Genomic DNA, 14,624 nt, shown 5'->3' with positions numbered 1-14,624 from the left:
CAACCCTTAAAGAGGCCAAGTAACCTGTTCATAGCTAGTAAAAGGCAGCGCTGCATATGACAGAGGGATCGCCGGTCCTACAGAGACCTAGGAAGTCCCCAACCTCTTCCCTGCATTCCTGGATCACTTACCTCTAAAACCATAGAGCTACCACAGTGGAAAAGAGAATGAACAGCCTGTCATCCTTGCCTTTAAAGATGACAGCACTCTGGAGGCAGAGACAGGTGGATCCCTGAATTCCAGGACAGCCAAGACTACACAGAGAAAGCCTGTCTCAAAACAGGAGGGGAGCATTTGTTGATGGGCCTCGGGACTCCCCATCCTCCCTCTACCATCCCTCAACTATCCCAAGTGCTCCCACCCAGTGCTTCCAGAAAACATCATAAGGCACTAAGGGCCTGATTAGACCCTGAAGATGTGACTGCTCTCATGAGCCTCCCTAAGTGACTAAGACACCAAAGCCAACAGAATCTAGGGACAGGTGAGGCTGAAGAGCAAAGGCTAGTAAGCTGGGAGAAAGGTGTTTAATCTTGGCCACATCTATCCTGTGTCCCCGGCTATTTCCTGGCTGGGCTATTGCATACCCATTGGCCCCACTGTCTATTATGGACTGGCAGATAATGCCCCCTCCCAATTGATAGGCTCAGACTACAGCATTGATTCTAAGAAAGGACCCCTTATGCTGGAACTCTCATCTCCATAAGAGGAGACATGAACGGGCTTGCCTTACTCTTCTGTTCTTTGTTACATGAGGCCAGAGGAGGAAGACTGCCATCTACAAACAGGAACAAGTCCTCACTATAATCTGACCATGCCAGGTTCCTGATCCACACTCCCGGCCTCCCAAACTTAGGAGTCCCAGTCCCACCATGTTTATTACAACAGTCCCAACTAGACAGAGTCCATCCTTGGCTTGGCTATCACTGGTGATAGGTGCCTCCTAGAGGAGTCATGGCTCCCCAAATGAGGGAACATGGGGCAGTCTGGCCTTTGCCGTACCAGAGATAAACCTGGAATCCAGGACTGGGAAATGACCCATCTGGTAAAGTGCATGCTATATAAACATGAAGACTTGAGTTCAGTTCTCTAGAACCCATGGTTTTAAACCAAATTAAACCAAACAAGTACAGCAGTGCATGCCTGTAATCCCAGCACTGAAGAGGGAGAGACTCTGTCCCAAAAAAGAAATTGGAAGGCATTGGAGAGATGGCTCAGTGGTTAAAGAGTACTTGTTGCTCTTGCAGAGGTCCTGGATTATGATCCAGGCACTCACGTGGTGGCTCATAACCATCTGTAACTCCAGCTCCAGGGAATCCCATGCTTTCTTCTGACTTCCACTGGTGACAAGCAAGCACATTGTTCCTATGCATGCATGCAGGAAAGACACCATACACATAAAATAAGTAAATAATACAACAAAAAATAAGAGAGCAATTGGGGAAGAAATTGGCTTCTGCATGCAAGTACATTTGCACCTCTCCCAAACAAATGACACTCTGGAATTCAGCTTAAATATTTCTAAAGGTGTGTGTGTGTGTGTGTGTGTGTGTGTGTGTGTGTGTGTGTGTGTGTGTGTGTTGAGATAGGGTTTCTCTGTGTAACAGTCTCTCTTGGAACTCTATTTGTAGACCAGGCTAGCTTTGAACTCAGAGAGATCTGCCGTCCTCTGCCTCCAGAGTGCTGGGATTAAAAACATGAGCCTGGCTATTTATTTCAAATCTATGTGTATGAGTGTTTTGTCTGAATGTATGTGAGCCATGTGTTTGCCTGGTACCTGCAGAGATCAGAAGAGGGTTGGAAGCCACCATGTAAATGCTAAGGATTGAACTCAGGTTCTCTGGAAGAGCAGCAAGTGCTCTTAACCACTGAGCCATCTCTCCACCCCCTTAGCTTGAGTATTAATGGTTTTTCTTGGCGTTTTCCCTCCCCTGCAGCTCTGGTGAAGCACAGTCAAGGGACAGCTGGGAGTTGGGCTGTTAAACACTACCAGAGTGAGAAGTCAGAGTGACAAGTGGTTATCTGCTAAGAAAACTGGACTAAGTACAGGGCACACTGTCGCTGCTGCTTCCTAAGTAGTCCTAGTGGACCTCTCCCAACATCTCTTTCCTTTTCCTTCTGACACGGCCCAGTCCTCTGGACTGACAGTGGTGGTATGTAGCAACTGTGACTTCAAATTCTGGGACCAAGCAGTTGAGATTCCAGTCCTGCCTCGGTGGCTTTGGGTAAGCCCCTTGGCTGTAAGGCTTGGCTTGTTCCTCCCGAGAAATCAGAGCATAGAGGTCTTCATCTGGGGATTCAGTAAGATTAGATAGCACTGGGTTGTGTTAAGATATCACCACACTGGGGACAAGGCTAGCCCTGATGATGGTGGTGGTGATGGCAGCACTGGTGATGGAATAGTGATTACATGTTGATGCTGATGCCCATGGTAGAGATAATGATGGATGCCCATGGTGGAGACAAGGATGATGGTGTGATGAGGCTGGTGCTGATGGTGGTAGAGAAGGGAATGAGGATGCGATGCAGATGGGGTGATGCTGCACCAGGCCCACACTGAAGGGAGAGACTAGGCACATAGGAAGTTGGTTGGAGCAGAACGAGAGACACAAGGTGCGGTTCAGTTGGACCTGGCTCTACATCCTCCATCGGTGATGCCTAGATGCTGTTAACCCACCATCTCCAACCACCCTAGGGGAAGGCAGGGGACCTTCTGCTTTCTAGCCCGACTCTGGCTGGGTAACTATCTAGGCTCTGTTCTGATTATACACAGTGCAAGTCCTGACTCCCTAAGGGGCCTATCAGCAGGTAACCATAGGGTCTAGAGTAGCGGTCTCAACCTTCCTAAATGCTGAGACCCTTTAACACAGCTCCTCAGGCTGTGGTGACCCTCAACCATAAAATTATTTTTGTTGCTACTTCATAGCTAAAGTTTTGCTACTGTTATGAGTCATAATGTAAACATTTGACATGCAAGATCTCTTATATGTGACCCCTGTGAAATGTTGCAACTCATAGGTCTGGTGTGACAGGCATGGACTTAATGCCTGATAATAGCTATTGCTATGCATCTCAAGGCCATGCCCCTTCCTACAGGGCTCCAAGGAGAGCCAGAGTAGGGCTGCGGGACTCTAGAAGGAGACAGGCATGTGGCTGGATGGGCAGGTTGACCTAATGCTTTTGGGTTTAGGGTCTGTCCAGTTCAAATCCCATCCTCCCAGGGGACTGACTGAGAAGCCAGGGGTTCATGGCTCTTTCTTCCTCTCTCCTGGGATAATGGTGCTATCTCTACAGGAATGGTTGTTATTGCAAGTTGAGCAGCCAGCAAAACACCTGCATAGAAGAGGCACTGGGCACTGGGGTGCTGACTTCATTATCATGGCCTTTGTTGGGTGTGGTAGGTTCCACAGACCTCGGTCTGAGCTACATTCATGATGCTCATAGGCTGGCCCAGGGGCCGGGGGTGGGGGCCTCCTGGCAGGCTGGCTGGGCTCAATGCTTCACCTCTCTGACTCCTGCATGTGCCAGGCGCCTAGCTCTCTATTGCCTCCACCTCCTGGCTTCCCCCTGTGCCCTCTCCACAGCCTGGTGAGGGCTCTGACGTGTGAAATAAAAAGGCATTTTAATTACCTCTCAGCAAAACAGCAATTAGAGAGAAACACAGCACAACAGCACCCCCCCTCCACTCCCCGCACCACGCCTGCCTTCTGCCCTTCTCTCCAGTCGCCCATCCAGTGCTGAGGCTAGATGTCATGGAAGTCCTCCAGTTTAACCCAGCACCTCTGTTCCCTGCACCCTAGGAGGGAATTGGCACTAGGGGTTAGTGCCAAAGAGAGCAAGAGGCTTCATAGAAAAAGCCCCCAAGCCAAGTTCTGGCGTTTGTGCCTACATCTTAGAGATAGTACCTAACTCTTTACGGTCCAGGTGGGTACCATGGCTTATGTATGTGTTGCTGATGCCCTGGTACTGGTTGGTGCTTGTGTGGTGTGACCAGCTGGTGAACACACTGTGTGCTAGCAGCCTCTGTCAGCTACCTGGGTCAACATAACCTCAGGAAGACAGCACCGCACTGGGCAGGCAGCACATTTCCCTCAACAGGCTTTTAAAATAATTGCCTGTAACCCTGAGCTGTGGCTCTCTGCCCACTGGCCAGCTCCACCCCAGGACTCTGATGCAGGGGTCACAGCTCAGTCCATCTGCACAGTCTGGGGCTCCTATGTTACATTTGGGGGAGGTGGGGTGGAGTGGTGGGGTGTCCCTATGGGTGGCCTGAGGCTGGGGGGTGGTGGGTGGTGGGTGGCTGATTGAAGTGGTAATTGCAGGCAGCAGGCCCTAGCTAATGCATGTTATGATTAAGCCCATTACTGAGGGAGGCAGCTCGAGCGAGGGGGCGGTGGTGGGAAGTGGGGGAGGTGACCATGGGGGTGACTGACAGCTTTTCTCATGGGGAGGGAGCAGGTGGCTATTGCTTCCTCTGCATTTCATCTCTCTCTCTCCCTGGAACTGCCTCATAGAGAGGAGAGAGTGGTAAGAGAGGTGCACCTCACAGACAAGTGTATCTATCCTGTCCTGTCCTAGGGCTTCAAGTCCCACGCCGGTGCCTGAGGCCATGCTGCATTGGCAAGCAGCAATTGCTGGCCATTGATCTTGGGGTTCTTGATGCTGGGAGGCCTCTCAGCCTCAATGCTGGGGGCGTTGTCATTGGGTCACAGGGTCAGACTGGTTGTAGTTGGATGAGCATCAGGCACCGTTCCCATTCATCTAATCAGGCGTTATAGATGCCAGTCCACCAGCCACATGCCAGCTGGCTATGGAAGGGGTGGACCAGACTGCTGATTTTCTATCATGTGAGTATGGAATAAGATCTACTTGTCTATGGAGAATGTATTTGAGCATTTTCATTGAACAGAGGCCCAGAGTAGTTACATGATTTTCCCAAGAACACACAGCAAGATCCAGATCAGACCCTGGGTAACCCTTGCACCTCAGCCAGGCTGCTTATTGGCTACGTGGCTTTGTGAAATTCACAGTATTGTGGTTGCATTCTCTGTAAAATAGGGGAATAGGAGTGCTCACTCCTGGGATCATTCTGAGGATGGAATGAGACACTTTAGCCTTAGAGTCCAGGGCCTGGCCCAGAGGCTATGTCTTAATCAGATTTTGTGATATAAACATCTTGACCAAAAGCAACTTGGGGAACAAAGAGTTTATAACAGCTTAAAGTCCTTCATGATGGGACATCAGGGCAGAAACTCAAAGCAGGAACTGAAATAGAGACCATGGAGGAATGCTGCTTATTGGCTTGCTCCCTGTGGTTTGCTTAATCTGCTTTCTTATAGAACCCAGGACCACCAGAGTGACAGTGTGGTTGACACCTTGATCTAAGTCTAGTGGGACATGGAACACCAAAAAATGTAGTTAGCCACACCTGGGCTGTGGCTGTGTTCTAATGGCCGTGTTTGGAGTAGCTTATTAGGCAGCGGTAGAATATGAAAATCTCCTTTGGCAACAGTGGCAGAGGCCCTGGGTTAAGTTTACAGGAGGGACTTGGGGCCAAGCTGATGGCATCCCCAGCTGTGACTGGTTTTCTAAGATGGTGGACACCTACCTAGCTTCCAGCTAACTCTGTGAGGCCAGAGTGCCTACTCCAGGGGCCAGCAAGGAAGGAAGGCAGGGCAGGAACTTAGCACCAAGGCTCCTGTCCAGATGTCAGCCTGGAACTGGTATCCTGCCTCTTGTTTTCAGAGACCCTTGTAGAAGACCCTTGCCAAGTTCTATTCCAGTCCACACTTGGATGGACGGGTGCAGAGCACAGTCATTCATGGTATTGCTCAGGTGCTCCATAGGGCCCTGAACTCTGTCCTGGTCCTCCATCCATTTTGCCTAGTCTCTGCCTACATCCCTGCCCCAAACACACATAGACATTCTAGAAGGCTCCACCCAGGGCCAGAGCCAGGCTGAGCCCCTTGAGACTCCTCGTCCCCTCCCCTCTGCATCCAGGCTCTCTTTCCTAAAAGGAACAATTAGTGGCTCAGCTTTAATTACCTAACAATCCCCTTCAGCTCCAATCACTTGAAATGATGATGGAGTGGTGGGGGAGGGGATCTGGAGACCCTTTGAGCCAAGGAAGATTCCTTTTGGGTCCCTTAGGCTTCTTTTTTGCAGTAATGGGCAGTGGCCATGGTGACAGGCAGGAAGAGGTGCCTAGGCTGTGCGGTCCAATGCCACACAGTCTCTAATCCCCTGCCTTATTCCTGTCTGCAGCAAGAGCTGAGCTGTCTGTCTGCCTTTCCATCAAAATGGAGAGCCCCAAAGGCCTAGCTGTCAGAGCTGCAGCCTTCAAACCTGACTTCCAAATGCCCCATCCTTTCAACCTCTGATTGATACTGCCTCGCTGGCTCTATTGGCCCAACCCCACCCTGCCCCCTTGCCCGATACCCCAACCTCACTGGCAGGATGGATGGTGCAATGGGAAAAATCTTCTTCCAACAGACTGAGGAAAGGAGGCTGCCATTGCAAGTCACAAGAGAATGTCAGGGAGGGACAAATCTGGTACAAGATGTGCCCAGAGCAACAGATGAGAGATGGCTAGGCCACCTCAGACTGGGAGAGCCAGGAAAGGCCTTTGGAGGCAGGGTGTCTGGACAGGAGGCCAAGGTCCCAGCCACAAGGTCTGAGACTCCTTCGGAGGTTTCTGGGTAAAGCCAGCCCCAGCACCTGCTCTCCCCATACTCAGCACCTGCAGCTCAGGTCCTGGACCTTACAGCTGGACCCCAGCCAGCTTCAAGATGTCCTTGCCTGAGTTTCTGGGCAGTCATGGAGCTGCTCCAAAAAGAGTGGGCTTGAAGAAGGACACTAAGTGGCTGTGAGGAATTCGGGAGCATATCAAGGAGGCCTCAGAAGCCAGGGGTCACATGGGTGGAGGATACACAGGCCTGAGAGGATGGGAAGGGTCAGGAAGGAGAATCTTCAGGTTGATCCTCCCCATATGTATATAGCTTAAATCTTTTGAAACAAGAAGACATTTAGATATTTATTAAGATAAAACATCGTTCTAGAGGCTGGGGAGATGGCTCAGTTGGCAATCACGAGAACCCGAGTTCAGTCCTTAGAGGCTGGGTGTGGTGGCAAACTTGGTGCTGGGAGGCAGGTACAGGTGGATTCCTGGAGCCCACTTAGCAAGTCTCTATGCTGGGCTCCATACAAGAGCAGTGTGATGGGGACTCTGGGAGGGCATTCCCCAAGGCCACGAAGATAGCACTTGTCCAGGCCTGAGGACGGAAGATGCCACTTGGGAATGTTCCAGAAAGCCAGAAAGATGACTGACAATGGCTAAGAGATGACAGAGGAAGGATGTTCCAGTCAGAAAGTGCTAAGATCCTGAGGTGTAAGGGAGTGAGCTGTGTTCTGGGAAATGGAACTTAATCTGAGTTCCACAGGGAAGAGGGGGAGTCAGTGGGTAAGACTCAGAGTGGAAAGGGCAGAGAAGGACATAGAAGTGGCCACTTTCAGGCTGGGGAGTTAGAGCTGAGCTGATGAGGTGCTTGTCATACACACATGAGGACCGGCGTTTGATTCTCAGAACCCATGTTAAAACAAAAGCAAAACAAAAACAAAGCAAAACCAAAACCTGGGTGTGGTACCTATGCTTATAAAACTCATACCTGGAAGGTGGGGACAGGAAGTCCCCCCCCCCCACACCACCACCCTGGCCTGGTGGCCAGCCAGCCTAGTCTACTTGGTGAGCTCCAGGACAATGAGAGACCTTGTCTCAAAATACAAGATAGGAAGGACACCTGCAGTTGGGCCTCTGGTCTAGACACACACACACACACACACACACACACACACACACACACACACACACACACACACACACACACGGAGGGGAGATGACTGCCTCAAGGAATATATTACAGTGACTTAATCGTGAGGGGGTGACTCAGGGTTCTGGGGACTGGGGGTCAGTGGAGAAGCCAAAGCAGCTGCTCAGACCAAAGGATACACAGTGAGAGTCAGGGCTTCTTCACACAGGAGCTCAACTGGGAACCTAAACTAGATTGGGTGCAGGAGATTCCAGGCTTCTCTGGTCTCTGTCTGTCAGCCCAGCCTGATGGGAGTGATACTTCATTTCTCAAATTAAAAAGCCATTCCATAGCCAGGCATGTTAGTGTGCTCTGACTGTGATCCCAGCTACTTAGGAGGCTGAGACAGGAGGATTATTTGAGCCCAGGAGTTCCAGACCAGCTGGGGCAACATAGTGAGACGCTGTTGCAATAATTAACTAACTAAATAATAAATGAAAGGCGATTATTTAAAAGTGCAGTTTGAACTGTGAATTACTGCATGGGCTGAATCCTGGGAAGCCAGATGACCAGGCAGTGAAGACCAGGGCTTTGAGAGGTGACATACCAGCCAGGAGGCTAGCATAGGACTCTGAAAGCAAATGAATGGTGGGTCAAGCTGCTCCCAGACTTCACTATGGGCTGAGGCAGACTGATGGGCACCCTTAACTCAATCAATGATGGCAACAGCACAAGTGGAAGCATGGGTCTGTGTGGTGAGTGGGGCATAGGCACCTGTGGCACCCCTGTCACCTGCTGTGGGCAACCGTTTTCCCAAGGAGATCCACAGTTAGCAATGTGCAGCCATCTCTAAGAGCCGACCTTTCCACCCCCCTCCCTGCCACACCAGCCACTAGGGAGAGTCATTTCATTTCTCAAATTAAAAATCCATTTTGAGCCGTGAATAATGGATGGATGAGCCTAGGGAGGCCAGGCGGAGGGCAGGAAGCTGGTTGGGATCTAGGAGACACCACAGAACTGCTGGGAGATCAGGGTACTAACTGGATGGGGTAGAGACTGGGGTGTTTCCCAGAGTTGACACAGTGCAGGGGCCAGGGTCTGTCCTACATGGTGTAGAGCTGGGTGGGGCTGACCATAGGTAGGTTTCAGATTGGCTGGTCTGGCTTCAGGCTATAGCCCTCTTTTAGGGCAAGACAGAGTACCTTGGTGACTTCTCAGTAGTTGTCAGTCTTTAGTGTGAATACTACTGTCCCTAAGAGTGCCAGAGATGGGGCTACTGGTGATCCTTCCTAGAACCCAGACCCAGTGACACCCCATCAGCAGGGTTGTTGGGATATGCCCTTGGCTCCTATGGAGGCAAAGAACTGCTTCCAAATGCTTCTCTTCTGCCCCATAGCACCTCTTTGTGCCTTCTCTGGCTGCCACCTGCCTCCCCTCCCTGAGTTGAGCTTCCAGAGTCTCACTCAGGGCCCTGCTGAACTCAGCTAGGCATGGCTGTTCTGTCACTCTCTTGCTAATCAATTCTGGGATCACTCAGTAATTGAAGAAGGATCTCTGAGAACCCCAGAGATTGAGAGAGCAAGGAAGCAGAGTTCAGATCCCCGGGGTCTCACTCACCTTCCTTTTCTGAAGATAGGCAGGAGAAAGAAGAGATGGGTCTTTGGACCATTTCTATGGACAGCCTGACCGCAGAACAGGTCAGGGTGGAGAGGACCAAGTGACTAAAGGACCCAATTCTAAGCTAACTCCAGCTGACCCTGGTCCTACACTCAGGGCTCAGTGTGGAGAACAAGATGTTGAAGAGAACAGGTAGACTGGGAGGCCCAAATAGCTTGGCTGGAAGACAGATGGATGGATCAATGGGAGCTGAGTGTGGGAATGGTAACCAGATAAAGAGAGTGCAGGGGCTGACCCCAGGAAGGAAGCAGAGGAAGGGACTGAGGACCAGGGTCCCCAACCTCCTGTGGCCACAGTCGAAAGTCCCCGGGGAAGCATACTTGTCTCTGCACCTTCTTGTCGGAGTAGTCGGCTTCTTGAGACAATATCCATTTTTATATTTCTTGGAAATTTCACGGCATTCATTTCGGGGAAAATAAAAGCTGTCATTGCTGGAGAAATGATACCAATCAGGGCCTGAAAAGGCTGGAAAATTATCCTCCTGGAGATGGAATGTTGAGGGGGAAACGCAGATTAAAAACACAAAGAGCCACTCTGCCACCGCCCTGCCCTCCCCTCCCCCTCACGGAAACAGGCATTTTGCGTAATTCCATCTCCCCTCAGTAGAATTAATTGGACCTGAGAATGCATGGGGCAGAGGAGGACATTAGGATGGTCAGATCGAGAGATGTCTCTGAGAGTGGGACTTAAGAGATGGAGAGATGGACAGACAGGACAGGCAGGAGAGTGGAAGAGGTGGCTACTAAGGCTAGTAACTGGGAGCTGACTGAAGAACAGCCCCAGGGCAGGGTGACAGGATGGTGGGCCCATTTCTGCATTCCCACCTCATCATGGATTCCATTACATGGGTATTCACCAATGTCTGAAACATTGCTTAGGCCAGGGCTGCAGGCTTAAGCTATAGGACTGGGACTGTTGTATCTGTGTGGTCCTTTGCCAGAGACACAGGAAGACATGGATGGGTAAGGCAAGGCAGAGAGAGCAGATTCCGGAAACAGTCCCAGTCCTTTAGGAAGCTCCTAGTTCCCTGTCATGTGTGGGCCTCACCCTGTGAATACAGTGGAGAGGCAGAGATGGTTCTGTCTCTTGGAAGGAGGGAGGTCCAACATTTAAAAAGCAAGTACAACTAGAAGCGGTGGAAGGCTGGATAAATTCGCCCTATGTAATCCCATGAGGAGTAGTTCTGAACGAAGTGGGGGTAAAGCCCCCCACTTCCCCCGCCCCAGCATCCTTCTCTTGGCCCTTCTCCCTGTGTGAGCCAGTGACTTCCTGGCAGTGATGACAGGGAAAACTAAGGTTGAGGAGGCCACAGCCTCAACCTCTTTTTGCAGCCTCCCCAGTAGAGCTAGGTGAAGGGGACTGCACCAACCAGAACACAGACGGGGCAGACATGAGCACAAGTTAAAAGGACAAAGAAGTGTTGATTCTGAAAGCCCCTGGCAGAGTGCAGGGCAAGATACAAGCTCTTCACCTGCGCCTCCCACAGCCCATTGGAGTCCCCCCTGGGCTGAGCTGCTGTGGGCTCTGTCCAGACGGCCCTGTTGCTCCAGATCAGCCTCCAGAGCTCCAGCTTTAGCCCCTTTACCGCAGACTGTAGGGAGCTCCAAGCAGAGGCACCTCATCAGAAGGGACTGCGCTTCCTCCTGCCGGGACAGATCTGGACTCCGGAGTCCTGGAGCCTGAAGCCGGTGCACCACCCTCAGGAGCGTGTCTCTGCGGTCGTCATCCCCACCTCCGCGCTGCGGGAGCTGACAGGTAGCCTAGGGGGAAGCAGGGAGAAGGAGGGGTGCAGGGGGCGGGAGGAGGAGGGTGGAGCCGCCTGCGCGCCCCCTCCTTCGGGGCCGGCGGGCGGCGCGGCGCGGCGGCAGAGGAGGCGGCGGGCTCACGGAGCGGCAGCCAGCCCAGCTCCGCTCCGGCTGAGGCCGGGATTTGCTCGCGACTCTTCGGTCCTCTCCCGGCCCAGATGCGCACCTGCCGGGTAAGTGTTACTGGGTCTACTGCCGCTGAGGCCAACCATCGCAGCCACCTCTGGGGCCACGGCGGCCGCTGATTCGAGCTCCTTGGCTTTGTCTGTGTCCTCCCGGCTCTGGCTCCAGCTGCGGCTGCGGCTGCGACTCCAGGACTCTGCTCCTAAGCTCTGTGCGACGCAGGAGACTCCGAGCTCAGGGCTGGCGTAGCAAAGGGGGTGAAACTTCGCCTAACTTTGGGTTCTGGGGAGAACCTGTTGACGCCAGGAATGGCCTGGGGCTGCGATGGGTGGCACATGATGGAATCAATCTCTGGTCAGGGCCGTCGGGTGTGGGGGGCGATGAGGGCTGGCGGGGACTGCTGCTTGGGGAAGCGGCTGGTGGGCTTTGGGGCTACTGAAGAGAAACAGCCAGAAGCTGGCTTGGGAGTGGTCCTGCAGACTTCCCCGAGGACAAAGTTTGGGTGTCTGATCGCTTTTTAGTGCCACGAGCTGAATGAAGCTTCAGGGTCCGCATAGAGGCGCCCCTGACCACACCTCCTTCCTCTGGCTTCTGCTTCCCCCCTCCCCCACCTGGCCTTGGCTGGAGCAGATGATGGGCAAGAAAGGCAAAGGCAAGGGAAACAGGTTGCCAGTGAAGCCCCACTTTGTGCCCGGTGCTTTTTTTTTTTTTTTTTTTTGCTTTGTGCCAGGGCATCCCAACTCTGTGGTGAGCATGTGGAGACGTGGGAAGGCAGGTTAAAAGACTACTATTCCCGTAAGAGCTGGTGGCGACTGAGCCCTCCTCTTTCCTTCTTCCTTGGGTGGCAAAGCGAAGCCAGGCACAGGCTTTGGTTGTGGATCACAGGTGGCCTCCATCTTCTTAAACTAACCTCCATCCCTTGTTCCTGTCCTGCCCTCCCCCCCCATCGGTTTCTAGGGCCTCTGTGAGCCTGCTAACGTTCCCTCCCTACAGCTGTGACCGGGGGGCCATGTGGGCGCCGACCAGAAAGCCCGCAGACCGGAGCAGCCTATAACCGACCCAAAAGGCGTGTGCGGCCCCAGCCTCGGCACCATGGAGGCCCCATACTCCATGACAGCACACTACGATGAGTTCCAGGAAGTCAAGTACGTAAGCCGGTGTGGCACCGGGGGTGCCCGAGGGACCTCGCTGCCTCCAGGCTTCCCGCGGGGTGCAGGGCGCAGCGCGAGCGGGGCCCGGGCCGGGCTGCCGCGTTGGAACCGACGCGAGGTGTGCCTGCTGTCGGGGCTGGTGTTCGCCGCCGGCCTCTGCGCCATCCTGGCAACCATGCTGGCGCTCAAGTACCTGGGCCCCGGAGCGGCGGGCGGCGGCGGCGCCTGTCCCGAGGGCTGCCCCGAGCGCAAGGCCTTCGCGCGCGCCGCCCGCTTCCTGTCTGCCAACTTGGACGCCAGCATCGATCCGTGCCAGGACTTCTACTCGTTCGCGTGCGGGGGCTGGCTGCGGCGCCACGCCATCCCCGACGACAAGCTCACCTACGGCACGATCGCGGCCATCGGCGAGCAGAACGAGGAGCGTCTGCGGCGCCTGCTGGCGAGACCTGCGGGAGGCCCCGGCGGCGCTGCGCAGCGCAAGGTGCGCGCCTTCTTCCGCTCGTGCCTCGACATGCGCGAGATCGAGAGGCTCGGGCCGCGGCCCATGCTCGAGGTCATCGAGGACTGCGGTGGCTGGGACCTGGGCGGCGCGGCCGATCGCCCGGGGGCGGCTCGCTGGGACCTCAACCGACTGCTGTACAAGGCGCAAGGCGTGTACAGCGCGGCCGCGCTCTTCTCGCTCACAGTCAGCCTGGACGACAGGAACTCCTCGCGCTACGTCATCCGTGTGAGTGTGTCATCCCCACCCCACCACCGCAACCCCTGAGCCTCGCCTGAGACCTGGGACCCTCGGCGCCGCTTGCCCCAAGCTCGATCCCGCGCCTGAGATGCGGGTTCGGACTGCGAGGGGCTGGGGAGGAGTGGAGCGCGCACGGGCAGAGCGCGGGAGGAGGGCGCAAGTAATTTCCCTGGAGTAATTGCGGTGTTTAGCTGAGCCGCGGGAGCCGCAATTCCCAGTCCTTAGGCAGGCGGGGTTCGGGGAGTGGGGGACAACGGGCTACCGCCCTGAAAGCCTGGGGTTGGCCAGGAATTCCAGAGGTACCAACTCCCACTGCGTCCCATGGTGTCCCTATGGGGAGGAGGGCAGTGAAAGCTGTTGGGGAAGGAGTGAAGGGTGGGCTCTCCACGGGGTCTTCAGGCTGGACCAACAGTGATGGGGTCTGACTAGCTTCTCTGGATGGAGGGAGGGGCTGGCTTTCATGCCCCTGGAGCTTGTGGCGATGGATCTATGTTTGGCTCATCTTCTCTTTTGTGACAGTTGGGCGAGAACGATGGAAAACTGGACATTATTAACTTCTGACTTGGAGTCCCTGTTTCTCTCCTCAGATTGACCAGGACGGCCTCACCTTGCCAGAGAGAACCCTGTACCTAGCTCAAGATGAGGAGAGTGAGAAGGTGCCTGGGCATGGCGTGGGGGTGGGCTTCGGGAAGGGCAGGGACTCCAGGGGAAAGTGTCTCCCTCCTGCTAACTGAGGAGCTCCTGTCCTGGTGTAGGTTCTGGCAGCTTACAGGGTGTTCATGGAGCGTCTTCTCAGACTATTGGGGGCAGATTCTGTGGAACAGAAGGCTCAAGAGATCCTTCAACTGGAACAGAGGCTGGCCAATGTGAGTGGGAGGGGCTCCTGGGACTGGGACCTGGGCAGGGAGCCTATGTCATGCCGGGGTCTATCTGGTCTCCACTCCAGATCTCTGTGTCAGAATATGATGATCTCCGTCGAGATGTCAGCTCCATGTACAACAAAGTGACTCTGGGGCAGCTACAGAAGATCACCCCCCACGTGAGTGTTCCCAGACCTGGTAGATGGGTGATGCTGGGGGCTGGGATGACAGGTCACCTTCTTTAGGTATGTCTGAGGTCTTCCTGACCACCCCCCACACATGTCCATGTGCCTTTGTTGCCCCTCTTTGATCCATTTCCGGTCTCTTGTTTTTCGGCCTTCCACCCCACAGCTGCAGTGGAAGTGGCTGCTGGACCAAATCTTCCAGGAGGACTTCTCTGAGGACGAGGAGGTGGTGCTGCTGGCTACAGACTACATGCAGCAGGTGTCACAGCTCATCCGCTCCAC

General features: G+C 54.0%; 1 protein-coding gene across 1 annotated transcript in view; it reads left to right on the top strand.

Annotated features, from left to right (window-relative positions):
• The first annotated feature begins 12,499 nt into the window (after positions 1-12,499).
• Ecel1 (endothelin converting enzyme like 1) overlaps positions 12,500-14,624 on the top strand; it is a 7,577-nt gene continuing 5,452 nt past the window's right edge. The window contains exons 1-5 of the mRNA XM_035439263.1: positions 12,500-13,285; positions 13,885-13,953; positions 14,053-14,163; positions 14,244-14,336; positions 14,509-14,624. The exon at positions 14,509-14,624 is cut by the window's right edge and continues 2 nt beyond it. Of these exons, the coding sequence (XP_035295154.1) occupies positions 12,500-13,285; positions 13,885-13,953; positions 14,053-14,163; positions 14,244-14,336; positions 14,509-14,624 (1,175 nt within the window). The remainder of the gene's footprint in view (positions 13,286-13,884; positions 13,954-14,052; positions 14,164-14,243; positions 14,337-14,508) is intronic.

The sequence above is a fragment of the Cricetulus griseus genome, chromosome 2, assembly GCF_003668045.3.
Source record: "Cricetulus griseus strain 17A/GY chromosome 2, alternate assembly CriGri-PICRH-1.0, whole genome shotgun sequence".
NCBI lineage: Eukaryota > Metazoa > Chordata > Mammalia > Rodentia > Cricetidae > Cricetulus > Cricetulus griseus.
Note: the sequence above shows the minus strand (reverse complement) of the source record. Positions and strands in the feature narration are given on the sequence as shown.